Source organism: Tiliqua scincoides, chromosome 4 (genome assembly GCF_035046505.1).
Source record: "Tiliqua scincoides isolate rTilSci1 chromosome 4, rTilSci1.hap2, whole genome shotgun sequence".
Lineage (NCBI taxonomy): Eukaryota > Metazoa > Chordata > Lepidosauria > Squamata > Scincidae > Tiliqua > Tiliqua scincoides.
This window is the reverse complement of record NC_089824.1, coordinates 161,102,602-161,128,697: the sequence shown is the minus strand read 5'-3', so window position 1 is coordinate 161,128,697 and position 26,096 is coordinate 161,102,602. Positions and strand designations below refer to the sequence as shown.

The following is a 26,096-nucleotide window of genomic DNA, read 5'->3' as shown; positions in this document are numbered from 1 at the left end:
AGGCACAGGATTGGGCCCTGAGGCTGCCATCCTATCCACAGTAAGCCCCATTCACTACAGTGGACTTCTGAGTAGACATGCATAGGATTGGGCTCTTAGGCTGCAATCCTAGGCACTTTCCTGGGAGTAAGCTCCATTGACTAGAACAAGACTTATTTCAAAGTAGACATACCTAGGATTGGGCTCTTAATCCTGGCAGAGATATATATCTGCGCCCGTTGTCACATGCTAAGGGCAGGTGAAAAGGGATTCTACATGTATACAACGTGCTGTCCAGCCAGAGATCCTCCTCATCCTTCCCCCACAAGCATGCCCTCCGACAGCCAGCGTTTGCAGCTCCTCTCCAGCAATGCACAGCAGCTGCTCAGGGCAGCAGAGGACATACAATTGCATGCCAAGTGCCTTCCCAAAGACACAGAGTATTCTCATACCTGAATTAAACCATATTTAATCACTTGTTTGCAAACATAGCTGTTTCTATGTGCACCTAAGGACCCCTCTCGTGCAAGAATTCCTTTTTAGTTCTTACTCCCACAGTTGCTTAGAGTAATTTTACTACATGGAACTCATGTAAGCCATTTTTCAGAATCCATTCACTGCTTCCTCTCCTCGAAGTAGTGCCACACTACATACTACATGCTACAAGTCCACCTGTACAGTATTTTTCCCCATGTGTAGAAAAAGTAGCTAGGGGGAAGGGGATGTGGAGATTGACAGCCCAATCCTATGCATGTCTACTCAGAAGTAAGTTCATCTTTAGGGGGGAAGCACATAAAAAATATTTTATTTCTCCAATAAAAAATGGTTTTCAAATAAATAAATAAATAAATAAATAAATAAATAAATGATTAACAAGTTGTGAGTTCCTGCACCTTTTTATTTACAAAAAAAGCACTGATTATTCCTACCTTAGATGGGGAATTAAGAGTGATGCCTGGGATGTTAAAAATGGTTGTAGTGTGCCCTCTATTGGTAAGAAAACAAAAACCACCTCCTTGGACCCTACAACTATGAACAACTTTCAGCCAGTTTTGAGTCTCTCCTTTCTTGGCAAGGTGATAGAGGAGGATGTGGTGCTGGATGAGACGGTTTATCTAGTTCTCTTCAGCTTCAGGCCATGTTTAGAGATGGAGATAGCCCTAGTTTTCTTGATGGACAACCCATATCAGGGACTGGACAGGGAGAGTGCATCCTTGTTGGTCCGGTGGGACTTTTCAGCAGATTTCAGTGCAATCTATCATGATGTCCTGGGTCAGTTAGCTGAGCTGGAGTGGGCACTATTTTGCAGTGGTTCTGTTCCAGTAGATGGTGCTCTGGAGTGCCTGTTTGGAGCCCTGGTCAATGTGGTATGGAGTTCCACAGAGTTCTAATGTATCTGTCTCAGGGAACAGGAACTCCTGGGAGAAGCCAGGCTCACCAAGTAGAGAAGCACCTAGTGGTTAACATGCATGCACCCCTTCCAATGTGCCAAAATTCCCTATTCAATACTATGGTTAAAGGTATAGGCACTCTGTCTTCCATTGTATCTGGTCATCCTGTGAAAAGGATCCTGCTGCCATTGTAAAATCAAGAATTCTATTGGCTGTTCTGTCCTTCCACCCTTTTTGGCATGTACAGCCTCAAGAGGCAGTACATGCTCTTCTGTGAGGTTTCATTGCTGAGCACTCCTTTAAAACAGCCACTTATGAGTTCCTCCTGAGTCTTGGAATGCATATTTAATGGTGGGAATTTGGATTCCACCTCCCACACAGAGCAGTGAGCGTCTTGTAGAAACCTGCACAGCATCTTCTGTAGACCTAGGAGAAAGAATGGGAGCTGTACCAGACACCCAGATAAAATTTTCTTGGCTTTGGATGCCTGAGAATTTCTCTCAAATTTTCTTCCTGCTGGTTATTTTGTTCCTTTTCTCTGTGATGTTGAAAGCCATCCAATTATATCAGAAGAGGCAGGATATGGTCAAAGTCCTTAGCTGTTTTCCAGGTCCACCTCGCCAATGGCCTTATGGCCATGTCAAACTGGTAAGCTGACAACTGGGGGCTCTGTATTTTGTGTGTGTGTGATGGCAAGTGCTATCTGGTTTTCCTTTTGTTTCTCAAATTAATGTGTGTTTTGTGGCCTTTCTGCTAATAGGCTGGGTATGCAATAGAGATACAGGAAGGAGAGAAAGAGAGAAAAATAAGAAAGAAAAACAAAAGACTGCCTTGTAAAGAATGGAGTAATAAGTGAATAAGAATAAGGCTACAATCCTAAACACCCTTCCCTGGGAGTAAGTGCCATTGAACACAGTGGAACATGCGTCTGAGTAGACATGTCTAGGATTCTCAGCCTCTTCAGCCTAGAAAAGAAGCACCTGAGGCGGGACATCATTGAGAGACATACAAAATTATGGATGGGAAGGATAAAGTGGATAGAGAGATGCTCTTTACACTCTCACATAACACCAGAAACAGGGGACATCCACTAAAATTGAGTGTTGGGAGAGTTAGGACAGACAAAAGAAATTATTTCTTCACTCAGCGTGTGGTTGGTCTGTGGAACTCCTTGTCGCAGGATGTGGTGACGGCATCTGGCCTGGACGCCTTTAAAAGGGGATTGGACAAGTTTCTGGAGGAGGAATCCATTATAGGTTACAAGCCATGATGTGTATGTGCAAGCTCCTGATTTTAGAAATGGGCTATGTATCAGAATACCAGATGCAAGGGAGGGCACCAGGATGAGGTCTCTTGTTATCTGGTGTGCTCCCTGGGGCATTTGGTGGGCCGCTGTGAGATACAGGAAGCTGGACTAGATGGGCCTATGGCCTGATCCAGTGGGGCACCCCTTTAAAATCACAGTTTAAAAAACTGCTTTTATTACTGTTATAGGGAGACATTCATGCAAGTGATTACAGGTATAACCTAAGTATCCACAGATTTTTCACCCATGGAAAAATCCATGGATTTTTCTGTCTCAAGGCAATGAGAAGGGCTATGCCACTGACCTGTCCCCATCTGAAGTCTAAAGACACCTATGGGGCAGAGGGGCAACCCGCCAAAGCCAGCATAAAGGAAATGGGCAGTCCTAGAGCCAACCATGCCACCACCCAACCGCAGAGGGGGGCCCTATATTGTTGACTGATCCACTTCCCTGAACCCCCCCTAGCAGATTGTGACACATTGCCTCATGGTACAGTGCACACTGATTAACACATAGTGATGGTGATGGTGATGATGATGATGATGATACGAACTGACCTTTAAACAAAAATAATGCAGATGGATCCAGAGAAAGAGTTATTGAACAATGCAATATGGACAAAAAAATACCCACACTGTCATCAACTATGGCTTGGAGAAGTCTTTGGTTTGCTGTTTATCAACCACCCTGAATATGCAAAGGCAGTATTCAGCAAAGGCGGTAAGAAAAGCATATTTTACGTACATGTGATCAAAATTTGATGGTGTGTGTGTGTGTGTGTGTGTGTGCGAGAGAGAGAGAGAGAGAGAGAGAGAGTCACTAAAATCATATGCAAATTAGGTTTATTCAAATTTCAGACACATGTTACAATTTGAAAAATAAAAATGTGCACTATTCAGTTTATAGGTGACCTCTGCCTGTGTTAGTGTTTGTGATGGACCCATTTATTGATCAAAATACCCTGAGCAATTGCATGTGTATGTATACAGTACACGATGTGAAACTCTCCAGTCTCTTTTGACCTTTAAACCATCAAGCCTCAGATTACAGGCTGAAGTTTGCTCTTGTAATCAGCTGCATGGGGCCACAACATAGACTGGGACTGCACTGCAGAGGGCAGGGAGCAACATGATCACTAGCTTGTTTTTTTCTGCTGAAAATTGCCTCTACAAAGTGGCAATTTAACCCTAAAATTGCTACATTTGCTAAAATTCAAGAGTTCCAACTCCGGGCTTGTCCAAGACTTCCTGACAACAGAGCTTCTAAAGGCTTTTTCCAAGAAGTGGCATGCCAAATGTTGTCCCCCAACACTTCCCTAGATGGAGGCAGGATAGAACAATTCAGGGCACAATCCTAACCTGAGGTTAGGTCAGCCCAAGTCCCCTGGGAGGATTGCAAACATGCCATAAAGCACGTTTACGCCTCCGTGGGAGGAAGCCAGGCCGGTGCTCCAAGAAGTGCCGGCCTTTGGAGGCTGACGGAGGCCCCTGCGCCAGCTTTCTCCCGGCTCCTTGCTTCGGTTTGGTTGAGTCAACGCAGGGATGACAGGTAGGCGTGGGGGAGGCAGGGAGGCTGAGGGAGGGAGGCATTTCTGGGCAGGGAGAGGGAGGGCAATGGGCGGCCCCGGGGGCAGGCGCGCAGGGAGCCAGAGGCAGGTCTGGGATCCAGCACTTATGCCGGATCCCAACCCCCATCCCTGGGGAGAACAGAGCGGCTTCAAGCCGCTCCGCTCCGCTCTCCTTGGACTTGCGCCACCTCAGGAGCCGGCAGCCCTTACCCGAGGTGCTGCTCCTAAGCCGCTCTGCTGCAAAGATGCTGCTGGCCACAATCCTGTGTTGGCTGTAGCACAAGCCTCTTGGCTTGCCTGTTCCAGCGCAAGTTAGGATTGCGCCTGTTACCAAAAAGGCTGTTTTGTTTAGGGGAATTAGTATATTAGCCTTTTGGAAACCCCTAGGATCGCAGGCTGGATACAAGACAGCGTAGAGCAAAGAAATCCCTTGTTTAGCTTAAAGAGGAGACTGGGAGAAAGGTAACTTTCAATCAAAGGATTACATTTTTATTGCAAAAACACACAAAGGCAAACATAATACACATGGAGAATTGATAAGTATAGATTTCTAGTACTTGTGTCTAGTGTACCTAGCTTATGGTGGCTGCATGTGCTATGTATTTGGGTGCATCCGAGAAGGAATCAGAAACGGATAGGTTGTAGGGAAGTATTTAGGGGTTCCTTAATCTGCTAAACCCAGATTGCTAACTAAAGATGGGGGAAGAAGGGAGGAATAGATAGGGAAGAAGGGAGGGAGTTTTAGACGCAAGATATATTTACCTGTCCCGGGAAGCAGGAGGGGAAAGAGTCCTAGGAAGGACCACTCCCGTGGGAGGGCAGACAGAGAGGCAGGCTGTGCAGCATGGCCTTTCCCAGTTTGAAGAGACACTTGGCCAACAGTCTGAGGCAAAGAGGCAAAGAAGGAAGGCCCATAGCCAGGGAGACAGACCAGGGACAGACTGCACTTGCTCCCGGTGTGGAAGGGACTGTCACTCCCGAATTGGCCTTTTCAGCCACACTAGACGCTGTGCCAGAACAACCTTTCAGAGCACGATACCAGAGTCTTTCGAGACTGAAGGTTGCCAATATATACAATATAATATAGACTGAAGGTGGCCAACAACATGAGAAATGAGTGAGCTTATGATTTGACTCCTTTTGTGGCCTGTAAGAGAAGTTTTAGGCCTGCATTTTAGTCCAAAATACATAACTAGATATAAAAACACAACTTGGAAGGGAAAAGGGGATTTTCATGTAACACGCCCTAAGAAATTGCCAGTGGCGGAAGAGGCCTTGGGGTATGGGGGTAATTTCCCCCTTGACCCGATTAATCCCCAGCCTGCCCATTGGGGCTAATCAGATCTGTACCTGCTGAATAGCAGGCGCAAGTCTGAAGAGCCCCATGTAAGGCTGGCAAGTGCATGACAGAAGTCAGGATACGGCGGTGTCCTGCTCTGCAGATCATGCAACCTCCTGGGCCTGATCCACCCCCGTTCCACCGTCACACCATCCTGAAATGCTTCTTCCTTGCCTCCATTATACCCTCCTGCTGCCCCTCCGCTGCCTGGCACATTTCTTACAACATCCATTGGCCAAGATGCAGCATTGGTGGGGTGGCACAGACTTCTCTGCCAGCATGCTTGCTTGCACAGTGCCACAAATGTGCTTTACAGCATGTTTGAGATGCTTAGCGTCTACATAGCAGTCACTGGATTGGTGCATCGGCAAAATAGGATTGTGCTTTTATTTACTTAAGCATTGCTTTTTCAGCACTTTATGTCATCTCATGCTGGTATCTTTTTTTTTATTCATTGTGTTATTCAGACTCTAAACCTTTTATAATGTGCAACTTCATAACTCCATGGGTTGGTATGTATTGTCTTTCATTAAATATATAACTTTCCATATATTCTGTCATCCTTGTTAAACTGCAGCTGTCTCTGTATTACATGACTGCATCCTGCAATTCAAAGACCCAATAGGAGGTTACTGTTTTTGACCAAACTGGTGCCTGCCAGTGGCATTACCTGTCTGCCGTTGTGTAGCGATGGGAGTGCAGGGGGTAGCAATTGCACTGAGCAACAAGCTTTAGGGGGGCAACAAGCTGAGCTTGACACTAGTGGCCAAAAGTGTGAATGTACAAATAAAACCAACCTGTTATCTATCATTGGAAAGGTATGTTAATGCAAAATGAAACTGAATAAATTGCAAGGGAATATCTGTATTCTATCAGAAGTTATGGCCAACTAAACAGAAAATGAAAACACAGTTGCCGTATGGACTAAAAAGTGGATTTTCTTAACTCACAACTGACCTATGAGACCGATTGTTCCAAGAGCCAATGAGATGTTTTTATGATACAGCATGGAACCAATAAGGTGTTAATATGAGTCAGCTCTCATTTCCATGTATCCTAATACAGTTACCCCTGTTAACAGGGTAAAGAGGCACTGTTTCAAGTGGTGCTCCTCTTATATTTAGCAGGAGGAGAATAACCATTCCTCTTCACACCAGCACAGTGTCTCTAACCAGTAAGGGGCACAGCTTTTATTTATTTATTTATTTATTTATTTATTTATTTATTTATTTATTTAACCAACCAACCAACCAACCAACCAACCAATCAATCAAATAAATAAATAAATAAATAAATAAAGCTGTGCCCCTTATTGGTTAGAGACACTGTTGTGTCAGTTGTGAATTAATTAATTAAATGTGATTTTTGTCATGGGGTACAAAATCTTCTTTGATCCCAGGAAGCAGATAGGCTATGCCACTGGCTGGGGGAGGCGGCAGAGCAAGTATGTGGTGAGCTGCAGGAGGTGGGTTTTCCCCCAATTTTCACTTTTTTAAAAGCCTTGCCATGACATCACTTCCAGCTGTGGTATCACTTCCGGGGCATCATTTTCAGCTTAGTTCTGGGCTACATGATCATTAGCTATGCCACTGCTTGCTTGCTGTTCTTGTTTGGCTAGCGCATTTCAGCCTGCCTTACTTGGGAATCAGAGTTTTAAATGCATCATGCCAAATCTGGAAATGCTGCAAATTGTAGTATTTGGAAAATGAAATACTGTGCCAGTAGTGTCGCAAATGGAGGGTGAGGGCAGTCCACCCTGGCTGACATTTCAGGGGATGATGGGTGTGCCAACCGAGCCACTACTGAGTGGTAGCAGCTGTGAGGACCAGTGGTGTAGCTAAGGGGATGCAGGGGGTAGCAGTCACACCGGGAAGCAAGCTTTAGGAGGGCAACAAGCTGAGTTTGACACGAGTGGCAAAAATTGAGAAAATATTGGTATGTACAAATAATACCATCATGTTATATATCATTGGAAAGGTACTTTAATGCAGAAGCAATGAAACAAACCACATTAGAATATCTGTATTCTATCAAAAGTTATGGCCAATTAACCAGAAAACTAATACACAACTGCCTTAAGGAACAAAAAGTAGATTTTCTTAATTAAAACTGACCTTAATTGACCTATGACACTGGAAGTTCTGAGAGCCAATGACATGTTATTATGATACAGTATGGAACCAATAAGGTGTTAGTATGAGTCAGCTCTCATTTCCATGTATCATAATACAGTTACCCCTGTTAACAGTATGTAACTGTTAACAGTAACAGTATGTAACAGTATGAGGTGGGTTTTCCCCCAATTTTTACTTTTTTAAAAGCTTTACCATGACATCACTTCCAGCTGTGGTATCACTTCCAGGGCATCATTTTCAGCTTGGTACTGGGCTACATGATCATTAGCTATGCCACTGCCTGCCTGCTGTTCTTGATGGCTAGCCCATATCAGCCTGCCTTACTTGGGAATCAGAGTTTTAAATGCATCATGCCAAATCTGGAAATGCTGCAAACTGTAGTATTTAAAAAATGAAATATTGTGCCAGTAGTCTAGCAAATAGAGGGTGAGGGCAGTCCACCCTGGGTGACACTTCAGGTGGTGACAGGAGTGCCAATCGAGCTACTACTGAGCGGCAGCAGCTGTGAGGACATATAAATAGCTGAAGGTAAAGGCAAAGAAACCTACCAAGGTTGGAGTACAGCCTTGTTTTCTGTTGGGTTGACTTCTACTTTTTTATGTTTCGACTATCAATGAGAGTTAAAACCTCCTTGGGTAATGTTCACTCCATTCCATCTATGGGAGTAGCCTAGTTTCATCATAATCCCTTAAATGCAGATCTTACTGCCAGGATGGAGAGATAACCCCATGGTTGCAGGTTACAGGACAGGGTGGGCAGAGCAGACCTGGGAAGGGGCAGGAATGGCAGCGCTGGCACACACTGTATCCTATTCCCTTTCCAGGCCAGATTTGCTGACACAAGGCTGCTGGGACTTGCACCAGTGATTTTGCTAGTGCAGGACCAAGTAGACCCGTGATGCAGGTTATTCCCTGATTTCCAGACTGCTCACTTTCAGCATAGGATGCAGTGGGGCTTTGGTGGTCCCACTGCATTGGTGCTGGCTAGGATTGGGCTGTTTGTTATGTGTATTGCCATGTGTCAAATATGTACCCTTGTGTTTTTCATCTTCCCATTCCTCCTGGTAGGAAGGGGTTTATTGATCCTGAATGGGCCAAAGTGGCAGCAGCACCGGAAGCTGCTGACTCCAGGATTCCATTTTGAGGTTCTGAAGCCTTATTTGGCTCTCATGGTTGAGTCGGTCAAAGTGATGCTGGTAAGAATCACAGCTGCTACAAATTAAAGATTCATTTCTAGACTTTAATCCTGTCTTCATTTGTTCATGGCATGTTTAATCTGGGTATGTAAATGTTGACGATCAATGTGATGGATTGACATTATTGAATTGGCAACAGCTGCAGGCCGTAAACTACCTCAAATGTTCTGCCTGGGTTCCACTCAGAAGAATAAAGAATTATGTATCAGTTTAAACCTTAACATAGGTACTTTGATACCTACAGAATGTGATCCAGTATCTGATGTTGAAACAACAGTTCTTTTGGGAGGTCTCATGTCTGTCTTTTGATTACAATATTAGGATAAATGGGAAAAGCTGTTCCCCCAAGGAACCACATCATCCCTGGAGCTGTATGAACATGTCAGCTTGATGACCCTCGATAGCATAATGAAATGTGCTTTCAGCTATCACAGCAACTGTCAGACAGACAGGTCAGTATACTTCAGGCAAGGGGAAGCCACAAAGAGACTTGTCTGTGCCACGTGGTAGCTCTGGCCTGAAAAACCAATCATACAGTCCCAACAACCCCAAAATTTGCAATTGCATGTTTCCGCTTTAGCGTAGAGAGTCATAATATGGAAGCAATTTTTCACAATACGGTCCCAGTACAATACTAGTTCAGTATTAACAACATATGGATTATGACACTGAGGCCCCAATCCTATCCCTCACCATTGGTCATGATGTAGCCATGCTGACGGAGCATGCACTGCATCCAACAGTGCGCGAGGGATGATCAGGAGTCCTGCCAGAGGTAAGTAAAACCTCTCTGGGGAGAGAAAAAGGACAGTGTGGTTTTGTAAAGAGGGGACCGGGTCTTGATGCGTACTGGTGCTGCCAGAATCCATCCCCACTCTTCCCCATGTACTTCCCATCACCACCCCCAAACTTCCCCACCATTCCTGCCCATCACGTGTCCCCAACAACTTACCAGAGCAGTAGGGCCTCTGAGAGCTGCTGGAGTGTACACTGCACCTCAGCCCATTTGTGGCAGCAGGCTACAAAAGCCTGGAGGAGCGCCTGGGTTTCACACCGCCATGTCTTGGGTCCTGGAATGTAGGTTCTGGGCAGTGCAAGGCCCAGATAGGTTTGGGTCATGAATGTCACTAAAATGTCATCTGCCTTATTTCACCATGTTCCTCAGCTCTACGGCAGATTTTTGTAAATGCAGTCTTAACTCTTCCGCCACTGCATGGCTTCCTATGAACTCCTCAAATCTATGCTAGTTCTTTTGCTGGTTTAGAACTGTCATAAAAACTTAAGAAGAGCCCCGCTGGATCAGGCCAAAGGCCCATCTAGTCCAGCTTCCTGTGTCTCACAATGGCTCACCAAATGTTTCAAGACAAGACTGGACTATTCTTGTCAAGACTTGACAAATGCTTCAAGACACGACAAGATACAATCTGCATCCTGGTGCCTTCCCTTCCATCTGGCAATCTGAGGCAGGGCCTAGGAGAGGAGGGTAAAGCGGGTAATTTGTACCTGGGTCCAGGGTCAGAAAGGGGCCCAGGAGCCAAAGGAGGGAGCCCAGAAAGTTCCTGGAATTTCACATTTTCCAATCCCACCCAGATTCACTGCCCACATGGGATGCTGGGGGTATTACCGTGGGCATGTGGCGGTGATCACTGCTGTAAGCCAGGCCCAGGAATGCATATATTCCTTAAAAAGTCACATCTGGGAGAAAACTGACCTGCTACAGCAGCTCTTTGGCTTGTGGATCTGCTAACCATGAAGGAATGTTTAGGAGCTCAGTGACACAGCTGTAGGACTGCAGCTACTGCAGAAGTCGGTTTTGGTATACAAAGGACACTTTCCATTCTCGTGTGAGCTTAAGTAGAATGATACTAATCTCCTACATTGATTTTTTTATATTTGAAAGATATTGGAGAAACTTAGGAGTGTATTTGGTTTTCTGTATCTAGCTGCCAATAGGGTAGGCTGGTAGGAAGACTGGTAGATCTGGGCTCCAAAGACTATTCTGGCTGTTGATATTTACCCCCGCTCATTTTGCCAACATTCTGCCCATCCCTATCACCAACCTCCACTCTGTTTCCACATTTCCACCTTCTCTCTTTCCACAGGGATAATTCCTACATTAATACAGTCCTGGATCTCACCCGCCTAGTTTATCAGAGATTAAGAATTCCTCTATACCATAGTGATCTCATTTACTGGTGGAGCTCCCAAGGACGCCAGTTTCGCAAGGCTTGCCGACTAGCCCATAATCACACAGGTATTTTTTTAATGGATGTAAGGCTTGTAGCACTGCATGCAGTTTGTGGTACTACTACATTTTAAAAAGGACAGTGGGACTAAGATGGTGAGGGGTCTGTACATCGCGTCCTCTGTGGAATGATTAAAAGAGCTTGGTATATTAAACCTGGAGAAAGAAGACTAAGGAGAGATATGATAGCCCTCATTGAACTTCTTTAAATGGAGGCTCGACAGCTGTTTGTCCCATACTCTATAGCTGCTTGCACTGAGCAGAGGGCTGCACTAGATTACCTCCAAAGTCCATTCCAACACTAGTGTTCTATCATTCTATATGATGAAGTGTCCTTATCCCACATATAGCTCAGGATTTTTGCCTGATTTCAGATATGTATTCCTGGAACTTACCTGATCCCTGAATTACAAGTTGACTATAGATGTCAAAACGTTCAAAGGGGAAAGAGGAGGGTAGGAACAGAATTAGGACAAGTACATTTTGTGGAAGGACTCTTTGTTGGCTACTGTGGCTACTGTGAGGGTGGAAATGAAAATAAGTTTTATTCATTGGCAATCTGATTTGGCACCCCAGTCATGATCATGTGTTACCTTTCATCTGGCCATAATGTAAACAGAGTCCCGTTCCTTCCTTTCTAGTGAGCCTTAGTGGAGGGCAGAGCAGCAGCACAGATGCAGCCTTTGAGCCCATGTTGCCCCATAAGGTCACAGTGCTGCAGTAACAGAAGCTTCACTGACAGAATTTCCCTCTTATTCCCTCAACCCTCCAACCCATCCCCTGCTTGGCCAAGTGTCCAGCACTCCAAATCATCCTTTCCTACCAATACTGCACAACCCTACAGTGCATTTCCCCTTTTCGTAGTTGTGGGTCATTCAGTTCTACATTTGCATTGGGGACTCTTTCTTCAGTGTGATCTCTTGACCCCTCATTGTTTCCTGTTTGGTTCTTTCAAGATTCTGCCTGCTTCCCCCTTCATTTAATTACCTTGTCAGTAGAACAGGTTTTCTGACACTCGTCTCTCCCCCTTCCTGCAGCTTGCCACCCCTCCAGACTTTTGTTTTTTCCTTTGCTTATTGATTTATTCTTTTACTGCTGTATTTATATAACACATTTCTCATAGATTCAAGGTGATTCACACATACAGACTGATTTTAAACCCCACTTTTCAGTTGGGTTTTTACAATTATTATTCCATGAGAGAGACTCATAGAACCCTCCATTTCTCCAGATGTTTCCCATTCATAGTGCCGTCTCATCCTGGCTTGCCAGCCTTGCACTTCCAAGCTTTCACAGGCAGCTGTAAATCAAGCCTCATTCTTGAGGTGTTATCCATTTCATATTCCTTCACACTCCTCCACAGAGATACCTCGCCAGCCTCTCAGGGTCTCTCCCACTGTCCTTCTCCCATCCAACTCAGCAAATCATGCTTAGCTTCTGACCTCGGACAGGGTGACAGTTCGACCTCCAGACCACATCTCCTGCCTGTCCACAATACAATACTTGCTTACATCTTTATTTGTTGCTTTCACCCAATGCAGATAAGGTAATACAAGAGAGAAAGGAGTCCCTGAAGAATGAGCAAGAACTTGAAAAGATCCTAAAGAAGAGGCATTTGGATTTTCTGGATATTCTTCTTTGTGCAAAGGTGAATGTTGTAGCAACTCATTGGTAGTTTCACTTCCAGTTGGGCTGGAAGACATTTAAGGGTTTTTCCAGACAGGACCCTTTTCTCATGCTGTCTGTAGAGTCAAACCACGCAGCCTGTGTGGCATGCACGTCCTCATGAGTTCATCTGAACATCACACAGAAGGCCTTGCTATTACACATCATTGATTTCAACTCTCGAATGGAAGGGAATTGATCACCAACCAACCCCACCACTAGATAAAAATGATGGTGGGAAGTGGGCAGGGGGTCATGTCAGGAGTGAGTCACCTGTGTCACACTGGTCTATGTATGGCTTGAAAAGAATCAGCATCTTTAACTGGGACTTAATATTAATCGGGAACCTGCTCAGCTGCCACAATAGCTGTATGTCTTGATGACTTCCACAGCCCAACCCTAGCCTCTGCCTGCTTAGAGTATGTGCTTCCACAGGCAGGATGGGCTGGCAGGAGACTAGGCAGCCCAGGAGAGTTAAGTAAAGAACATGTTTATTCACCTCCCCATCAGCCAAGAAGGGAGGTCCAGGTTGGGAAGGGGGGATTTGATCTACCATGTGTAACTGTTGCCCAAATCCTCCCCCCTCCTGCCCCTGATCCATGTCAATCCCCCTCTGATGGTTCCCCACCATTAATTCACTGGCAACAGTGGATATGTGGGCATTTTGCAGCAGCTATAGCTTCCAGGTTGTCGTCAAGGGCAACGCTTTGAAGAAGCACATTACAGTAATGGATCCTCTAAGGCAGTGGTCTTGCCACAACCCCAATGAATGAATGAATGAATGAATGAATGAATGAAATATGAGACTGAGGACCTACTATTGATCCAACCTCACTCCCGAGACCTTATCTGCCCACCCCTGTCCTATCACTAAGCACTCCCCGTCCCCATTATGCCCTTCCAGCACTGTTTACTGTAACCAAATATTCTTATTATAGAGAGCAGAAAAAGATACCATGAAGCCTGGTGCTGTTTTAGCACAATTGCTAAATTGTGATCAGGACTGGGACACAATCTCCTGATAGCTCAATTGGTACACCCTATGCCTCTCCCTTTACATGTTGGTGCTCTAGTCTAGTCCAGTGATCTTCAACTTTTTTCATTGCCATGAAGTTGCCATGACCCCACAACTGAGGCTTTGTGATCTCACTGAGGTCCCGTCCACAGGGCTGAAAAACACGGCGCTAAGGACATGGATGTCAGGGACAGGCAGCCCATTCTCGTGCTGCCAGCACTGGTGCTCCAGCTCCACTACCCGTGCTCAGCATTGTAAAAGTTTGGGAAGGCACTCCAGTGCCAGTGGTGATCCCGCTGTGCCAGCAGAGAGGCCAGTGCCAGTTGGCAATTCTAAGGACCAGTGAGTGGTATGTTTCCCTGCAGGACTGCGGGGAGGACTTTTGGGGTGAGGGAAGGACAGGGGAAGGTGGGGAGGGGGCAAAACCGGGCTGAATGAGGGTGGGCCGGAGGGCAGATCAGGCTTAGGAGGGAGGCAGGGACAGCAGCAGAGGCTACCGTCAAATCCTATGCCTTCCAAGTCAAGCTATCCGACACTGGTATCAAGAGCTGGCGCAGATCTAAGTAGACTCATGGGGGCCAGCCATGCTCAACATGGGTAAGAGAATGGAGGTTCCCTTACCCCAAGGAAACCTTCAGCACCTTCCTTGGCCCCACAGTATATAGCGGCGTCCATTTCAGTGCTGCTGTACTTCTAGGAGCCACGGAAGGATAGGATCGGGCCATAAAGATGCAATCCTGTACCCATTTATTTGGGAGTAGTCTCCATTGATCTGAAACAGGTTTACCTCCAAGTAGACATGTATAGGATTGTACTATAAATCCCTCCTGTTCATGAGGATGGATCGGTTGTAATGGAGAGATAGCCCTTGCAATATCTACGTGCAGCCCTTGCAATATCTACGTGCTGTTGTTGTTTTTTTAAAAAGTTCCTGATCAAGGAGCAACTTCCAGAATGCATAGCTGTTCTGACCAGGTAAATCCTATCCCATCAGTTGCTACCCAGGAAGCTTGCTACTACAGTCACTAGTGTGAGTTACGTCAACAGTCTTTTCTGTGAGGATTAATGTTCAACTAGAGATGCCCCATTACTCGGGGCTGAATATATAGCATGTTTCAGGTATGAAGAGATAGCGGAGAGGGTCATGTCATTAAAAGTCCTGTTGTTCATGTCTTGCATAAATTCATAAATATTAAGACCAGAAACATGTCGCAATATAGGTACAACTCTGCCTGCAGGACTCTGGAGGGTAGGACATTGTCCAGATGCCCCCTTTACTTTTTCCTCTGTGGTACTTGTAGGAGGTGTGTCTCTTTGCAGGAATTCCTTCTTTCCTTCTTCCACATGTCTCACTCTCTTCCTGACTATGGAAGATTGCTGGCTGTGTCCAGATTGCTGGCTGTGTCCAGTGTCCCTTGGGCTTTGTCTTTGTTCTGCAGTGGGTTTGGTTTTTTAATAAGAACTCCTGGGGTTCAGTGCTATCCTGGGAGGTGAGTTTTTGCCAGATGGCCTTTCTCTGACTTGTCATTGTAATCTGGAATGGTGGTAGTGGATACAGTTTACCAAGGCTTTTCCTCCATTCAGCTGCTGGTCCAGAAAAGGCAAAGTAGGAAGCAGGAAGGTGTGTGTGCCTGCTAACCACTAGGCGCTACTCCCTTGTGGTCAAGCCTGGCTTCTCCCAGGCACTCCTGTTCCCTGATAAAGATACATTAGAACTCTGTGGAAGCCCACACCACATTGGCCAGGGCTCCAAACTGGCACACCTTGGCACCACTTTCTGGGACTTGTTGGCCAAAAAGCAACAGAACCACTGCAAATAGTGCCCCAAAGCCCCAGCTCAGCCATCTGCCCTGGAAGGACACCATGGACAATGGCACTGAAAGTGACTGAGAAGTCCAGCGGGACCAACAGGGATACTCTCTCCCTGTCCAGACTCTGACATGGGTTGTCCACCAGGACTATGGCTGTCTTCAACTCTGGGGGCAGATCATGCAACTTGATCTGCAGCACTATGAAGGTAAGAGACAAGTCTGTTCCAAACTACTTCCACTTCCCTCCGTGCAGTAGCCCATGCTGGACAGGCTGTATTATAAGAATCATGTTTACAGGAATTATGGGATAGCTCAGCTCAGTTGATTCATTGAGTTGTTTTATGAGTAGGAATGCTTATCTGTCTCAATTCCTCTATGTATGCAAAGAATTAATCATGATCCACTTCACAGGGTTTTTATGAGACAAGAAAATGAAAGATTAAATAAGTGTTTCATAAGCTGTATGTTAATGAGGGGATGGTAATCATGCTAGGTAGCTGCATCCCCTCATTTCACAAGATGCGAGTTCAATGTGTGTAGGATGGAGTACTACCATCAGATTCCACCCAAGGTACATGGACAGATAATGTTGTTGAATGTGCAGGTGACATCATGCTAAGGAGGCAAGACCAGCCTCTTTATGAATCGCCCCCCTCCCCCATGCAGACTAGAATGTCAACAGTTTAGACTAGTGGTTCCCAACCTTGGCTACGTGTACCCCTAGAAGCACTTCCCAGAACCTTTTGGGTACTAAAAAAAGAATTGAATAAAGGCAGGAAAAAGCAGGTCTGTATCAGAATGCCTTGCAGGACTGGCAAGGCAGGAAGGAAGGCAGTCAGCTGACTATGAAAGTGCACAAAGCACATGTTGGTTGAGCTGGCAAGACAAGAAGGAAGGCAGCAAGCTGGCTGTGAAAGCTTCACCAACTGCTAGTTTTTGATCATCAGTTTGTGTATTATTTGGGTTTCATTGTCTATGCCAATAAAGGCTTTGATTTGATTTGATGTGGTTCAGTAGTTGGGACATTAAAAAAACTGAAACATAATGTGGCAAGTGATCAATCACTAAGAATTTCACAGGACACACGTAACAGTTTGGTGGAAGTGAGAAGGTACAGTCTTCAGTTTTTCAAACAGGTAAAAAGAGAAAGTACTGTGATGAATACGTGAAGCATGGTTTTTCGTTTATAGGAGATGAGAAGTGCCCTAAGCCCCAGTGTATAGTGTGTGGGGTAGCATGAAATGTTCTCTGCACTTATGGCATTTAGGGCGTAGTCCTAACCAATTTTCCAGCACTGGTATAGCTGTGCCAGTGGGGCATGTGCTGCATCCTGCAGTTGGAGGCTAGTCATGTGGAGGCCTCCTCAAGGTAAGGCAGTATTTGTTTGTTCGAAGTTGCATTGCCCTTATGTCAGTGCTGGAGAGTTGGTTAGGATTGCGGCCTTACAAACAAAACATGACAGCTAGACAAAACAAGGATATGGAGTTTGTGAACAGGGCTTTTCTTATGCCTTCAAAATAAATAAATAAATAAATGTTGAGGAAAACTCAATGCATTTCCAGATTTAAGACTGTATCTGTGGGAAATTTTAGTGTTTTACCTGTTTTATAATCTTTTTATTAAATCATATATCCAGTGAGTTATCCTAAGGAGCCAGAAATGAATATTACTCTGCAAATTGACGGCTGAGGGCCTAGTGTCATGGCTGCAGGCAGAGGCTTGCGGCTCTATCTTAAAGCCTGCTTACGCAGCAGATAAAGTGAAAAACATGTTTATGACCAAGGGCTCAGTCGGCTGGGGGTCAGGGACTTTTGTTGGAAGAACAGATAAGGGAATATGTCAAGACGTTCAGGGAGAAGTGACCTCCTGATTTGAGAACTGTGAAAAGTCCCAGGATGAGAGCCAAAGCTTGCATCAGAGGGTCTCATTAGACTTGTTTACACATTGCTATAAATTTGTGCTCAAAGGGGAGGCTATTTCAAGGGCTGGTCCTATGTCCTGACAGTCTTGTTTCTGTCCTGTATGGTATATCTGATGGAGCAATAAAGATGGACTAAAGAACAGTACAAGTCTCTGTCATTCTATTTGGCTGCTCAGCTAAAAGAACCAGGAAAAAGAAATTCCTATCTATCATATCTTACATCAGTTGAACCTGATTTCAAAAATCTATGTGCCTCAGAACAGGTTTAAGTATCACACTGAACATTTATTGTGTATAAAATATTGGTTGCATGTTTTATAAAAATTGCTTTTTAATCCCATTATTGGGTCATTTGTTTACAGTTACAACAAATAAATTTGAAATAACAGCAACTATATTAATTACAAACACTTTGAGAATATAGGGGTACAATTTATTGAAATGGGGTACTGCCCCATTGTACTGCCAAGGGGTATGCAAGTGAAAAAAAAAAGATTGGGTTGCAGGTGAATAAAGGTTGGGAACCATTGCTTTAGACTTAAGACAAAAAATGGTACTTAGCAACAGATTCTGCTGTATCTGCTGTTGCCATCACGCCTGTGCTTTTGATTTTTCTGTACTGTATGATTTTTCTGTATGATCAAAACACTCCCTGGTAGAAAATTGGCAGCTAAAGAATCCCCTCATCACTCTAGAATAGGGGTGCCCAAACCCCGGCCCTGGGGCCACAGGCGGTCCTCAAGGCTTCTCAATGCAGCCCTCAGGGAGCCCCCAGTCTCCAATGAGCCTCTGGCCCTACGGAGATTTGTTGGAGCCAGCACTGGCCCGATGCAACTGCTCTCAGCATGAGGGTGACTGTTTGATCTCTTGTGTGAGCTGTGGGATGAGGGCTCCCTCCATTGCTTGCTGTTTCATGTCTGTGATGCAGCAGAGGCAGCAAAGGAAAGGCCAACCTTGCTTTGTGCAAGGCCTTTTATAGGCCTTGAGCTATTGCAAGACCTTCATTCATTCATATAAGTTCATCTTTAATATATTCATTTATGTAAACTTATGCAAATTTATTTAAATTTTAAATGTAAATTAATTCTTTTTCCCCCCAGCCCCCAACACAGTGTCAGAGAGATGATGTGGCCCTCCAGCCAAAAATTTTGGACACCCCTGCTCTAGAACAAAGGTGTCCAAACTGGAAACCACTGCATGCTGGGAAAGCCTTTCCCAGCTGAATGGCACTTAGCCATCTCCCGATCAGCACTGCTCCACACTGCCGATCTCCCCAAAACTGCACCCCAGGCAGCTGTGCCTGCCCAGAAATCTGGCGCAACGGCTGCTGTGGTGACAGAACCCAGAAGTGGCTGACCAGGCTGTAGTTTTGGGGAGATCGGCTGAATGAAGCAACGGCTCCCCAGCAGAACGGTAAGTACCATTCACCCAGTGATCTGGCTGTGCACAGAATCTGGCCCACAGGTTGGGGTATGGAGAGCCCTACTCTAGAGAAAACCTGTGCCACTTGTGAACCACCAACCTAAATCTAGCCCCCCAGCAGCTCAGTGGCTTACTAAATGGGTTATGGTGGCTTGATGGGTGATTGTGCAGACCTGCTTTAAAGGAATGATGAATTAGAATCATCCTATTAAACTTAAACAAGCAGAACATTGGTCTTACAAAAGTCATTAATCCCTATGTTCTTGGTGTTGTTAGGATGAACATGGAAATCCATTATCGGATGAAGATCTGCGTGCTGAGGTGGATACTTTCATGTTTGAGGGTCATGATACTACCGCTAGTGGGATTTCTTGGCTCCTGTATTGTATGGCCCAGAATCCTGAACACCAACAGAGATGCAGAGAGGAGATAAAGGAGCTTCTTGAAGAGAAAAACTATATTCAATGGTCAGTCCTCCTCCTTCATGTATATAACTTTCAGGTTGTATTGTTGATTTTTCCCAAGATAGAAAATATCATTGCTCAAGTATGGGAGGGACCAAAGGCGAAATTGCAGAATAGGTTAGGAAGTCTTTGACCACACGGTGTAGGCTGTATAAATTCTATGGAGGTCAGTCTAACTGTGCACAAGATTGCAGCCATGTGAGGCAGAAAAGGGGTGCTCACAGCTAAACACATATGATGTCTAAAGGATTAAAATGCCCTCCCTTCTTGCCATCCTGTCCCCCATGTGAGCTAAATTACTTTGTAAAAACAAGTTAGCTTAGTGAAAATGAAGTACTAAATTACCTTAATAAAAACAAGGGCCAGTAAAAACATGTCTTGGTAAAAGCAAGACAAGGCCAAATTGTGTTTAATATAATGTGTAGCTTTACCTTGACTGGGGGTGTTTGCCTTACAGTATACAGTTCCCCTTTTAGAACTCAAGCTGAAGAGGAGCAAACTGCCAGCTGATTGCTGATCTACAGCTTAACTCCCAGTCCTGGGGAGCTGAAACCCATAACAGGATGCTGCTTTCTTGGAGGGAGCATAGGGCAGCATGCATGCATGGTTAAAACTCCTCTGGTGTGGCAGGATTTCCCCAAAAGACAATTTTCCTGCATAGCTAAAAGGACCAATTCTTGTTTATTGCCTCAGCCTAGCTGTCACCTGTTCCACTCAAGTGTGACTTTTGGATCTAAAGTCTTCCTATTTCAGTTGGTGAAAAGGAACTGTTTGGGTTTCTGAGCAGGAATGATTTGGACCAACCATTCTCAACAGGGGCCATATGGCCCCCTGGAGAGCGCTAGTAAATTTGAAGGGGGCCACAGACTGAAAACTGTGAGAAAGGGAGCCCCAAGGCTTTATGGGGTGCCCTGGTAACTGAATCAATGAAATAACCAAGCAGCATTTTACGATTGTGCCACACACTTGAAGTTACTGCAGTGGAATGGAGCATACTGTCTTCTCTTCAACCTACCCAGGCTGGTGTCATGATAAACATACCATGTACAGCTCAGAAGATGTAGGTTGGTGTGTGTAATGGTTCATGTATGAGTGTGGAGTGAGTCAGAAAGTCGGTAGTAGAACACGGTGGGACAAGCGGCAGGAGGTGGTGGGACACAAGGGGTTGTCAGTTCAGTTTGTTTCAAAAAGATTTTTGGTTCAAAAGTGATCTACTGAATAAATTTCCAACACTGTGGGGATCCCCCCCCCCAATTATTGCCTTTCTTTCAACATATTTGGTTGAGCGTGGATTTAGCAAGGTAGTTCCCCTGACAAAATTCAGGCACAGAATTCAGGCACAGAGGTGACATTTGACTGTTGTTATCTAATTGGGAGCCTGATGTCATGAAACCTACAAAAAAGCAGCAAGCTCACCAAGCACCAAGATCACAGTAGGCCTGACAGATGTTTAGTTTCATACATTCTATTTGAAAGTTTTGTCCAGTATGTTAGAATGTACAGGTTTTCTTGGTGTTCAGTAATAAATGATTTTATGTTTTTATGTTTGTGTTATAACCTTTGATGGAGGAGGAGGAGGCTAGAACCTGAGCTCTTTGGAGGCCATAGCAAAAGAGTTGAGAATGGCCGATTTATACCATGGATTTTTGAGTTGACTTTCTTGCTTATAACAGTTTATGAGCTTGAGTTCCAACCTGTTTGGTGGTGTCTTCCAGGGATGACCTTGGGAAGATGACTTACTGCACTATGTGTATTAAAGAGAGTCTTCGCCTTTACCCTCCGGTACCCTACCTAGGTCGAGAACTGAGTGCACCTGTGACATTTGCTGATGGACGAAGTTTACCTAAAGGTCTTATCTCTTCCTTCTCCAGGCTTTTATGGAACTCTTCACTAACTCTTGGGACTTTGTTTTTATGCTGTGTCTTTCTATTTAATTGGACTGTCCTTTCCAAATATCTCTTTGGACCACAAAAACTAACAAAGACTTTCACTCATGACCTTTTATAAGAATTGGTGAAAGACTCTACAAGGGACCTGGGTTTTTAAATTCTCAAAAATCATGAAGAGAATCCAAAAGCTGCAGAAGACAAAATACTTAAGAGATATCAACTCATAGTCCCAACATATTTTGAGCATCAGCCTCTTCATCTGGAAATTAAAAAATGCACTAAAATAAAACATCAATAAAAATGACCTTCTCTTAATATGTAAATAAAACAAAACTAGCACAATGAAGCCACTAATCTTTTTTTAAACACAAATAGGGATAACAATGTTGATACACTTAACCCAAATCTTGACCAACTTTCCTGCACTGACATAGATGTTCCAATGGGTCATGTGCTGAGTCCTGCAGTTGGGAGACAGTCACAGAGGCCTCCTCAAGGCAAGGGAATGTTTGTTCCCTGATCTCAGCTGCACTGCCCTTACCTCAGTGCTGGAAAGGTGGTTAGAATTGTGCCAATTACATTGTAATTGTTACTAATCCCACCTTGGTGATGCAGCCACGCCAACAGAATGCATGCTGCATCCTGTGTGGTGGGGAAGTTGTGGAGGTAAGCGGTCCTTGAGGCAGTCTCCTTGAAATAAAGAGTGGAGCATCCACTCAAAATGCAAGAGTGTTACACAGCCTAGCTGGCATGACATGTCTTCTTCCATTTTGTATTAAGAATACTGCAGATAGGACTACTTCTTTTACCTAGCCACATCTCCTGCCTTTTCTGCCTTAACATGAAATATTAAGAGGACTTCTGGTGAACTCAAAATCTCAATCATTACTTTATGACTTTCATAATCGCTCTTTTAAAGGTATTGCCTTACATTTATTTTCAGTTATTTTTTCTGCTACCGAGGAAATGCAACCAACACAGCTACCAAGAAAAGAATAGCTGAGCAAGATAGAGAGAGCAAGAGGGAGAGTGAACTTGTAACTGAACAAAGTGAAACATTGTTAACCCTATCTGTGGACTTGTAACTGAGCTCACATGAACACATGGCCTAGACTTTAGGTCAGTGGTTCCCAACCTTTGGTCAGGTGCTACCCACTTAAGGAGGGTAGCAAACCAACCGGGGAGCCATAGGTCCCCTTAATACAGCATTTCCAGGTCTTACTGTCGCCACCGCCACCACCAAATGTAAGTTTAAAAAAAAACACCCAAAAACACTTTACTTACCCATGTTTGGCTGTGGCAGCAGTGCTGAAACCATACTAGCGGCACATATGAGTTGCCTCTCGGGTCGCTAACCTACTTAAGGGGGTAATGTCCCCAAAATGAACGTCATTGCCAGCCCTGAGGTGTGGCGAGCCCAGGTTGGGAAACACGGCTCTAGGTTGTCTAGAAACTGGGAGGAGGGGCTCTTCATGGAGTTTGGTTAATGTTTCAATAACAGATTAATCCAATTCTTCACCCCTCCCCCTCCCACACTGCTGCGGCTGCTTCAGAAAGAAGCGCACTGTATCCAATGGGGGCGGGTTGGATGCAGGAGGCAGATTAGGATGCTTGGAAAGGTAAAGGTGATTTAAATTCCCTTACACTTCTATAAGCCTCTTGCTCAGCGCTGTGTAAGCCTGTGCCAGTAATTTTGCTGGTGCAAGTCCAAGGAGAAAATGGGGTGTGGAGGCTGCCGATGGAAGGATAGAGTCCAGCATGTGCCATCGCCCCTGGATCCACCCCCTCCTGCACCATGCTCACCCCCTGTTCCTCCCCCCTCCCTGCCTAGTTTCACCCCAGCCCTGCTCTTGTTTCGCCCTCCCCCACCCAATTCCAGCTCTCCCACCATCTTGCCTGCTTCCCAGAGTCCTCTGGATCTGCTGACAAGGGCAGGAAGGCTTTGGCCTTTGTGCTTGTGAACCTGAAGCATGCTACTCTCTGTGCTGCCAGAGCAACCTTACAGCTGCTTTACAGCAGACATCGCCAGTGAAACATGCATGCCCTAAAATAAGCTCACTGCAGGCTGATGCCGCAGTTCTTTATCATGCCTGAGAAACATGCGAATGTGCCACCCTCCCACCTTATTTGTGATTTGTCAGCAGTTCCTGGATTACTGCCTAATGGTCAGACTAGCCATTGGCCATTTTAAGATTAAAGTGGGTCATAAACTGCTTAGGTCCTTAAATGCTCCACATGGTAGAGAAAAACATCAGAGGGAACACTGCTAGCAACTGATGATCTTTATTCTTTTTTATCTTATCTTAGGTTTTCTTTTTTCATTGAATATTTACGGTCTTCACAGAAATGCTGAAGTTTGGGACAATCCTGAGGTAATAACAAGGCAAGAGAATGTAATGGTCTTTTCATTTTTTATTTTTTTTTGCAATACTTTATTTACGAGATACAGGTAAGGAACACTGGCTAAACTTAGGGCTGGGACTACACAGGTTACACATGAGGATATTGGCCATTGATTACAACATACATTGCCCAACGAGATTATTCATCAATACAAAAATTATCATATTTATTAATCCACTGATTAATAGTTTAACTAAACAATCAATATTTTTTCTCTAAAATTATCTATCCAATCATAAAAAGGTTTCAAGTTTTTACTTATACACTCTTCTTGCCACTAAGCTAATACTTAAAATAAAAATTTTCTTGTCTGATTCTTAGTTTCTAATATCACATTTAAGAGGAATGCCTCCAGTTAAAATGGTAATACACAGTTCAATTCTCTTATAACATGTTATGTATCATTTTCCAAAATTTCTTTACTTTTTCACCTGTCCACCACATATAATAAAAAATTCCCTCAATTCTTTACTCATCTGACATTTGTTTGATGACCCAGGGTACACTTTTACTATTTTCTCTAGAATAAAATACCATCTATAAATTATTTTATATAACTTCTCTTTTAAAAAATAACCCCTTTATTTATCTTATTTTTGCAACATTTGTATTCCAAATTTTCATTTACATCTACTTTGATTTAATATGATTAATAGAATACTCTTCATTTCTAAAAAAAAAAAAAATTGATCCATTAGTATCTACAAAAGAAAAAAATTCTACTTGTTTTTCAGCCATTTTAACTTTCTGTCTTGGTGCTTGCTTTGTTCTCTGTCTTACGGTGTTTTCCTTCCTGTTCCCACCACTGCTCCTTCCATTTCTTCTTTTTCTTCTTAAATCTCTTAAATTTCTTGGCCCCTCTCTTTTTTCCTTTCTTTTTCTTCATTCTGTTGTTTTTGAATTTAATCCAAAAATTCTTCCTCTTCTTGAGACAGCGTGCTCTCTGAATGTTCCTTCTTTTTTCTTCCTTAAAATTCTTAATTCTTATAGTGACAGTTGCTTTTTCCGTCTCCTGTCTCATTTCAAAATACTCAGTTTCTTTAGTTTCATCCGACATTTGATCCATTCTTTTTTCTTGTCTGTTATTTATAATCTGTCCCTGCCTGCTTATCAGGGAGGAGTTTGTTTGCTTCATTTGTTCAGATAATTTTCTGACCTACAAGAATTTTCCCTCCCTTCTATCCCACTTTAGGAACCACTCAGTGCCACCACATTCTAAAAACCTTTTCCCTGGGAAGGCATAGGCATGGTGAAGTGATCACAAAATATACAAATTGGCACACCCAAAATATTACAGTAGTGAGTCAACAGGTGCAAAGAGTTAGAGCCACCACCCGTATCTGCAACCTCCTTTGCTGCTGTCATTCTCATTCCCTCTTGTGTATTTCCAGGATTTAAAAATGGAAGAGGGGAATGGAGCAGATGAAAACGTTTGTAGGAGAGGACAACAGCTGGCTTTAGAACATTGGCCGGAGTCAATTTAACTCTTTCCTGTCCTTTGAGTTGTTGGGGGTTGCTTTCCTTCATTTGCTTGCCCTGTAGGGTTTAACTGATCACCATTTTTGTGGCTTTGAAGAACCTTTTCTCCTGGTTATGTTGGCCATCTTCCACCTTGTTTTACAGCACATATTCTGACTTGCTTGCTTACTATGTCAAACACTGCTCAGTGTACCTGTTTTCCTGAAGAGATACTCCTCCTTATAGCCCTTTCTACCAAGATCACTGGCCACACTGGTTCAGGCTGACTTGACTCTTATTTTCTGCTCCAGGTTTTCAATCCTCTGAGGTTCTCCCCAGAGAATTCAAGTGGTCGCCACCCATATGCTTTCCTTCCTTTTGCAGCTGGATCAAGGTAAAGATGTTTAACATTATCCTTCATACTTCTTTTTAAAACTACATTTCTTCGATGAAGGTGTCTCTGCCATTATTTTCTCTGAAAGGCAAGACTGCATTCAAAACCTATAAACTTATAGAGGGAACTGAACCAAAATTATCCAAACACTTTTGGACGTGACCCCCATCCCTGACCCACTTTCCAAGATTAATGGGTTTTCTGCTTAAATAAATGAAGTGCCCTTTTTAAAAGAGGTCAGTGTTCACAATGCAATATTGTCCTTTCTTCTTTTCTATGCAGGAACTGCATTGGACAACAGTTTGCCATGAATGAGTTGAAGGTTGCTCTGGCCTTGACACTTCTGCGGTTTGAGCTATTTCCTGACCCTTCCAAGTCCCCCATTCCCAGTCCACAGTTGGTCACCCGCTCCATTAATGGGATACATGTGAATCTGAAGGCTCTCCCCTGAGTGCATAATGGCTTAGCCCGCCTTCCCCACTGCAGTTAAACTTAAG

At 44.2% G+C, this 26,096-nt stretch overlaps 1 protein-coding gene across 1 annotated transcript; it reads left to right on the top strand.

Annotated features, from left to right (window-relative positions):
• The first annotated feature begins 1,808 nt into the window (after nt 1-1,808).
• LOC136647414 (cytochrome P450 4B1-like) lies at nt 1,809-26,096 on the top strand. The gene is made up of 12 exons (XM_066622940.1): nt 1,809-2,018; nt 3,255-3,396; nt 6,050-6,094; nt 8,785-8,912; nt 9,234-9,364; nt 11,015-11,166; nt 12,699-12,805; nt 19,268-19,458; nt 21,171-21,304; nt 23,652-23,716; nt 25,517-25,599; nt 25,882-26,096. Exons 1-12 carry the CDS (start codon nt 1,809-1,811, stop codon nt 26,048-26,050), a joined length of 1,557 nt encoding a protein of 518 aa, XP_066479037.1. The 3' UTR covers nt 26,051-26,096.

Bases quoted from the DNA above. Each gene is read 5' to 3' on its own strand.
- LOC136647414 (XM_066622940.1), top strand. From the start codon at position 1,809: ATGGGAGCTGTACCAGACACCCAGATAAAATTTTCTTGGCTTTGGATG. The intron at 3,397-6,049 runs GTAAGAAAAGCA...TGTGTTATTCAG, and splicing joins GGCAGTATTCAGCAAAGGCG to ACTCTAAACCTTTTATAATG. The intron at 23,717-25,516 runs GTAATAACAAGG...TTTCTGCTCCAG, and splicing joins AAGTTTGGGACAATCCTGAG to GTTTTCAATCCTCTGAGGTT.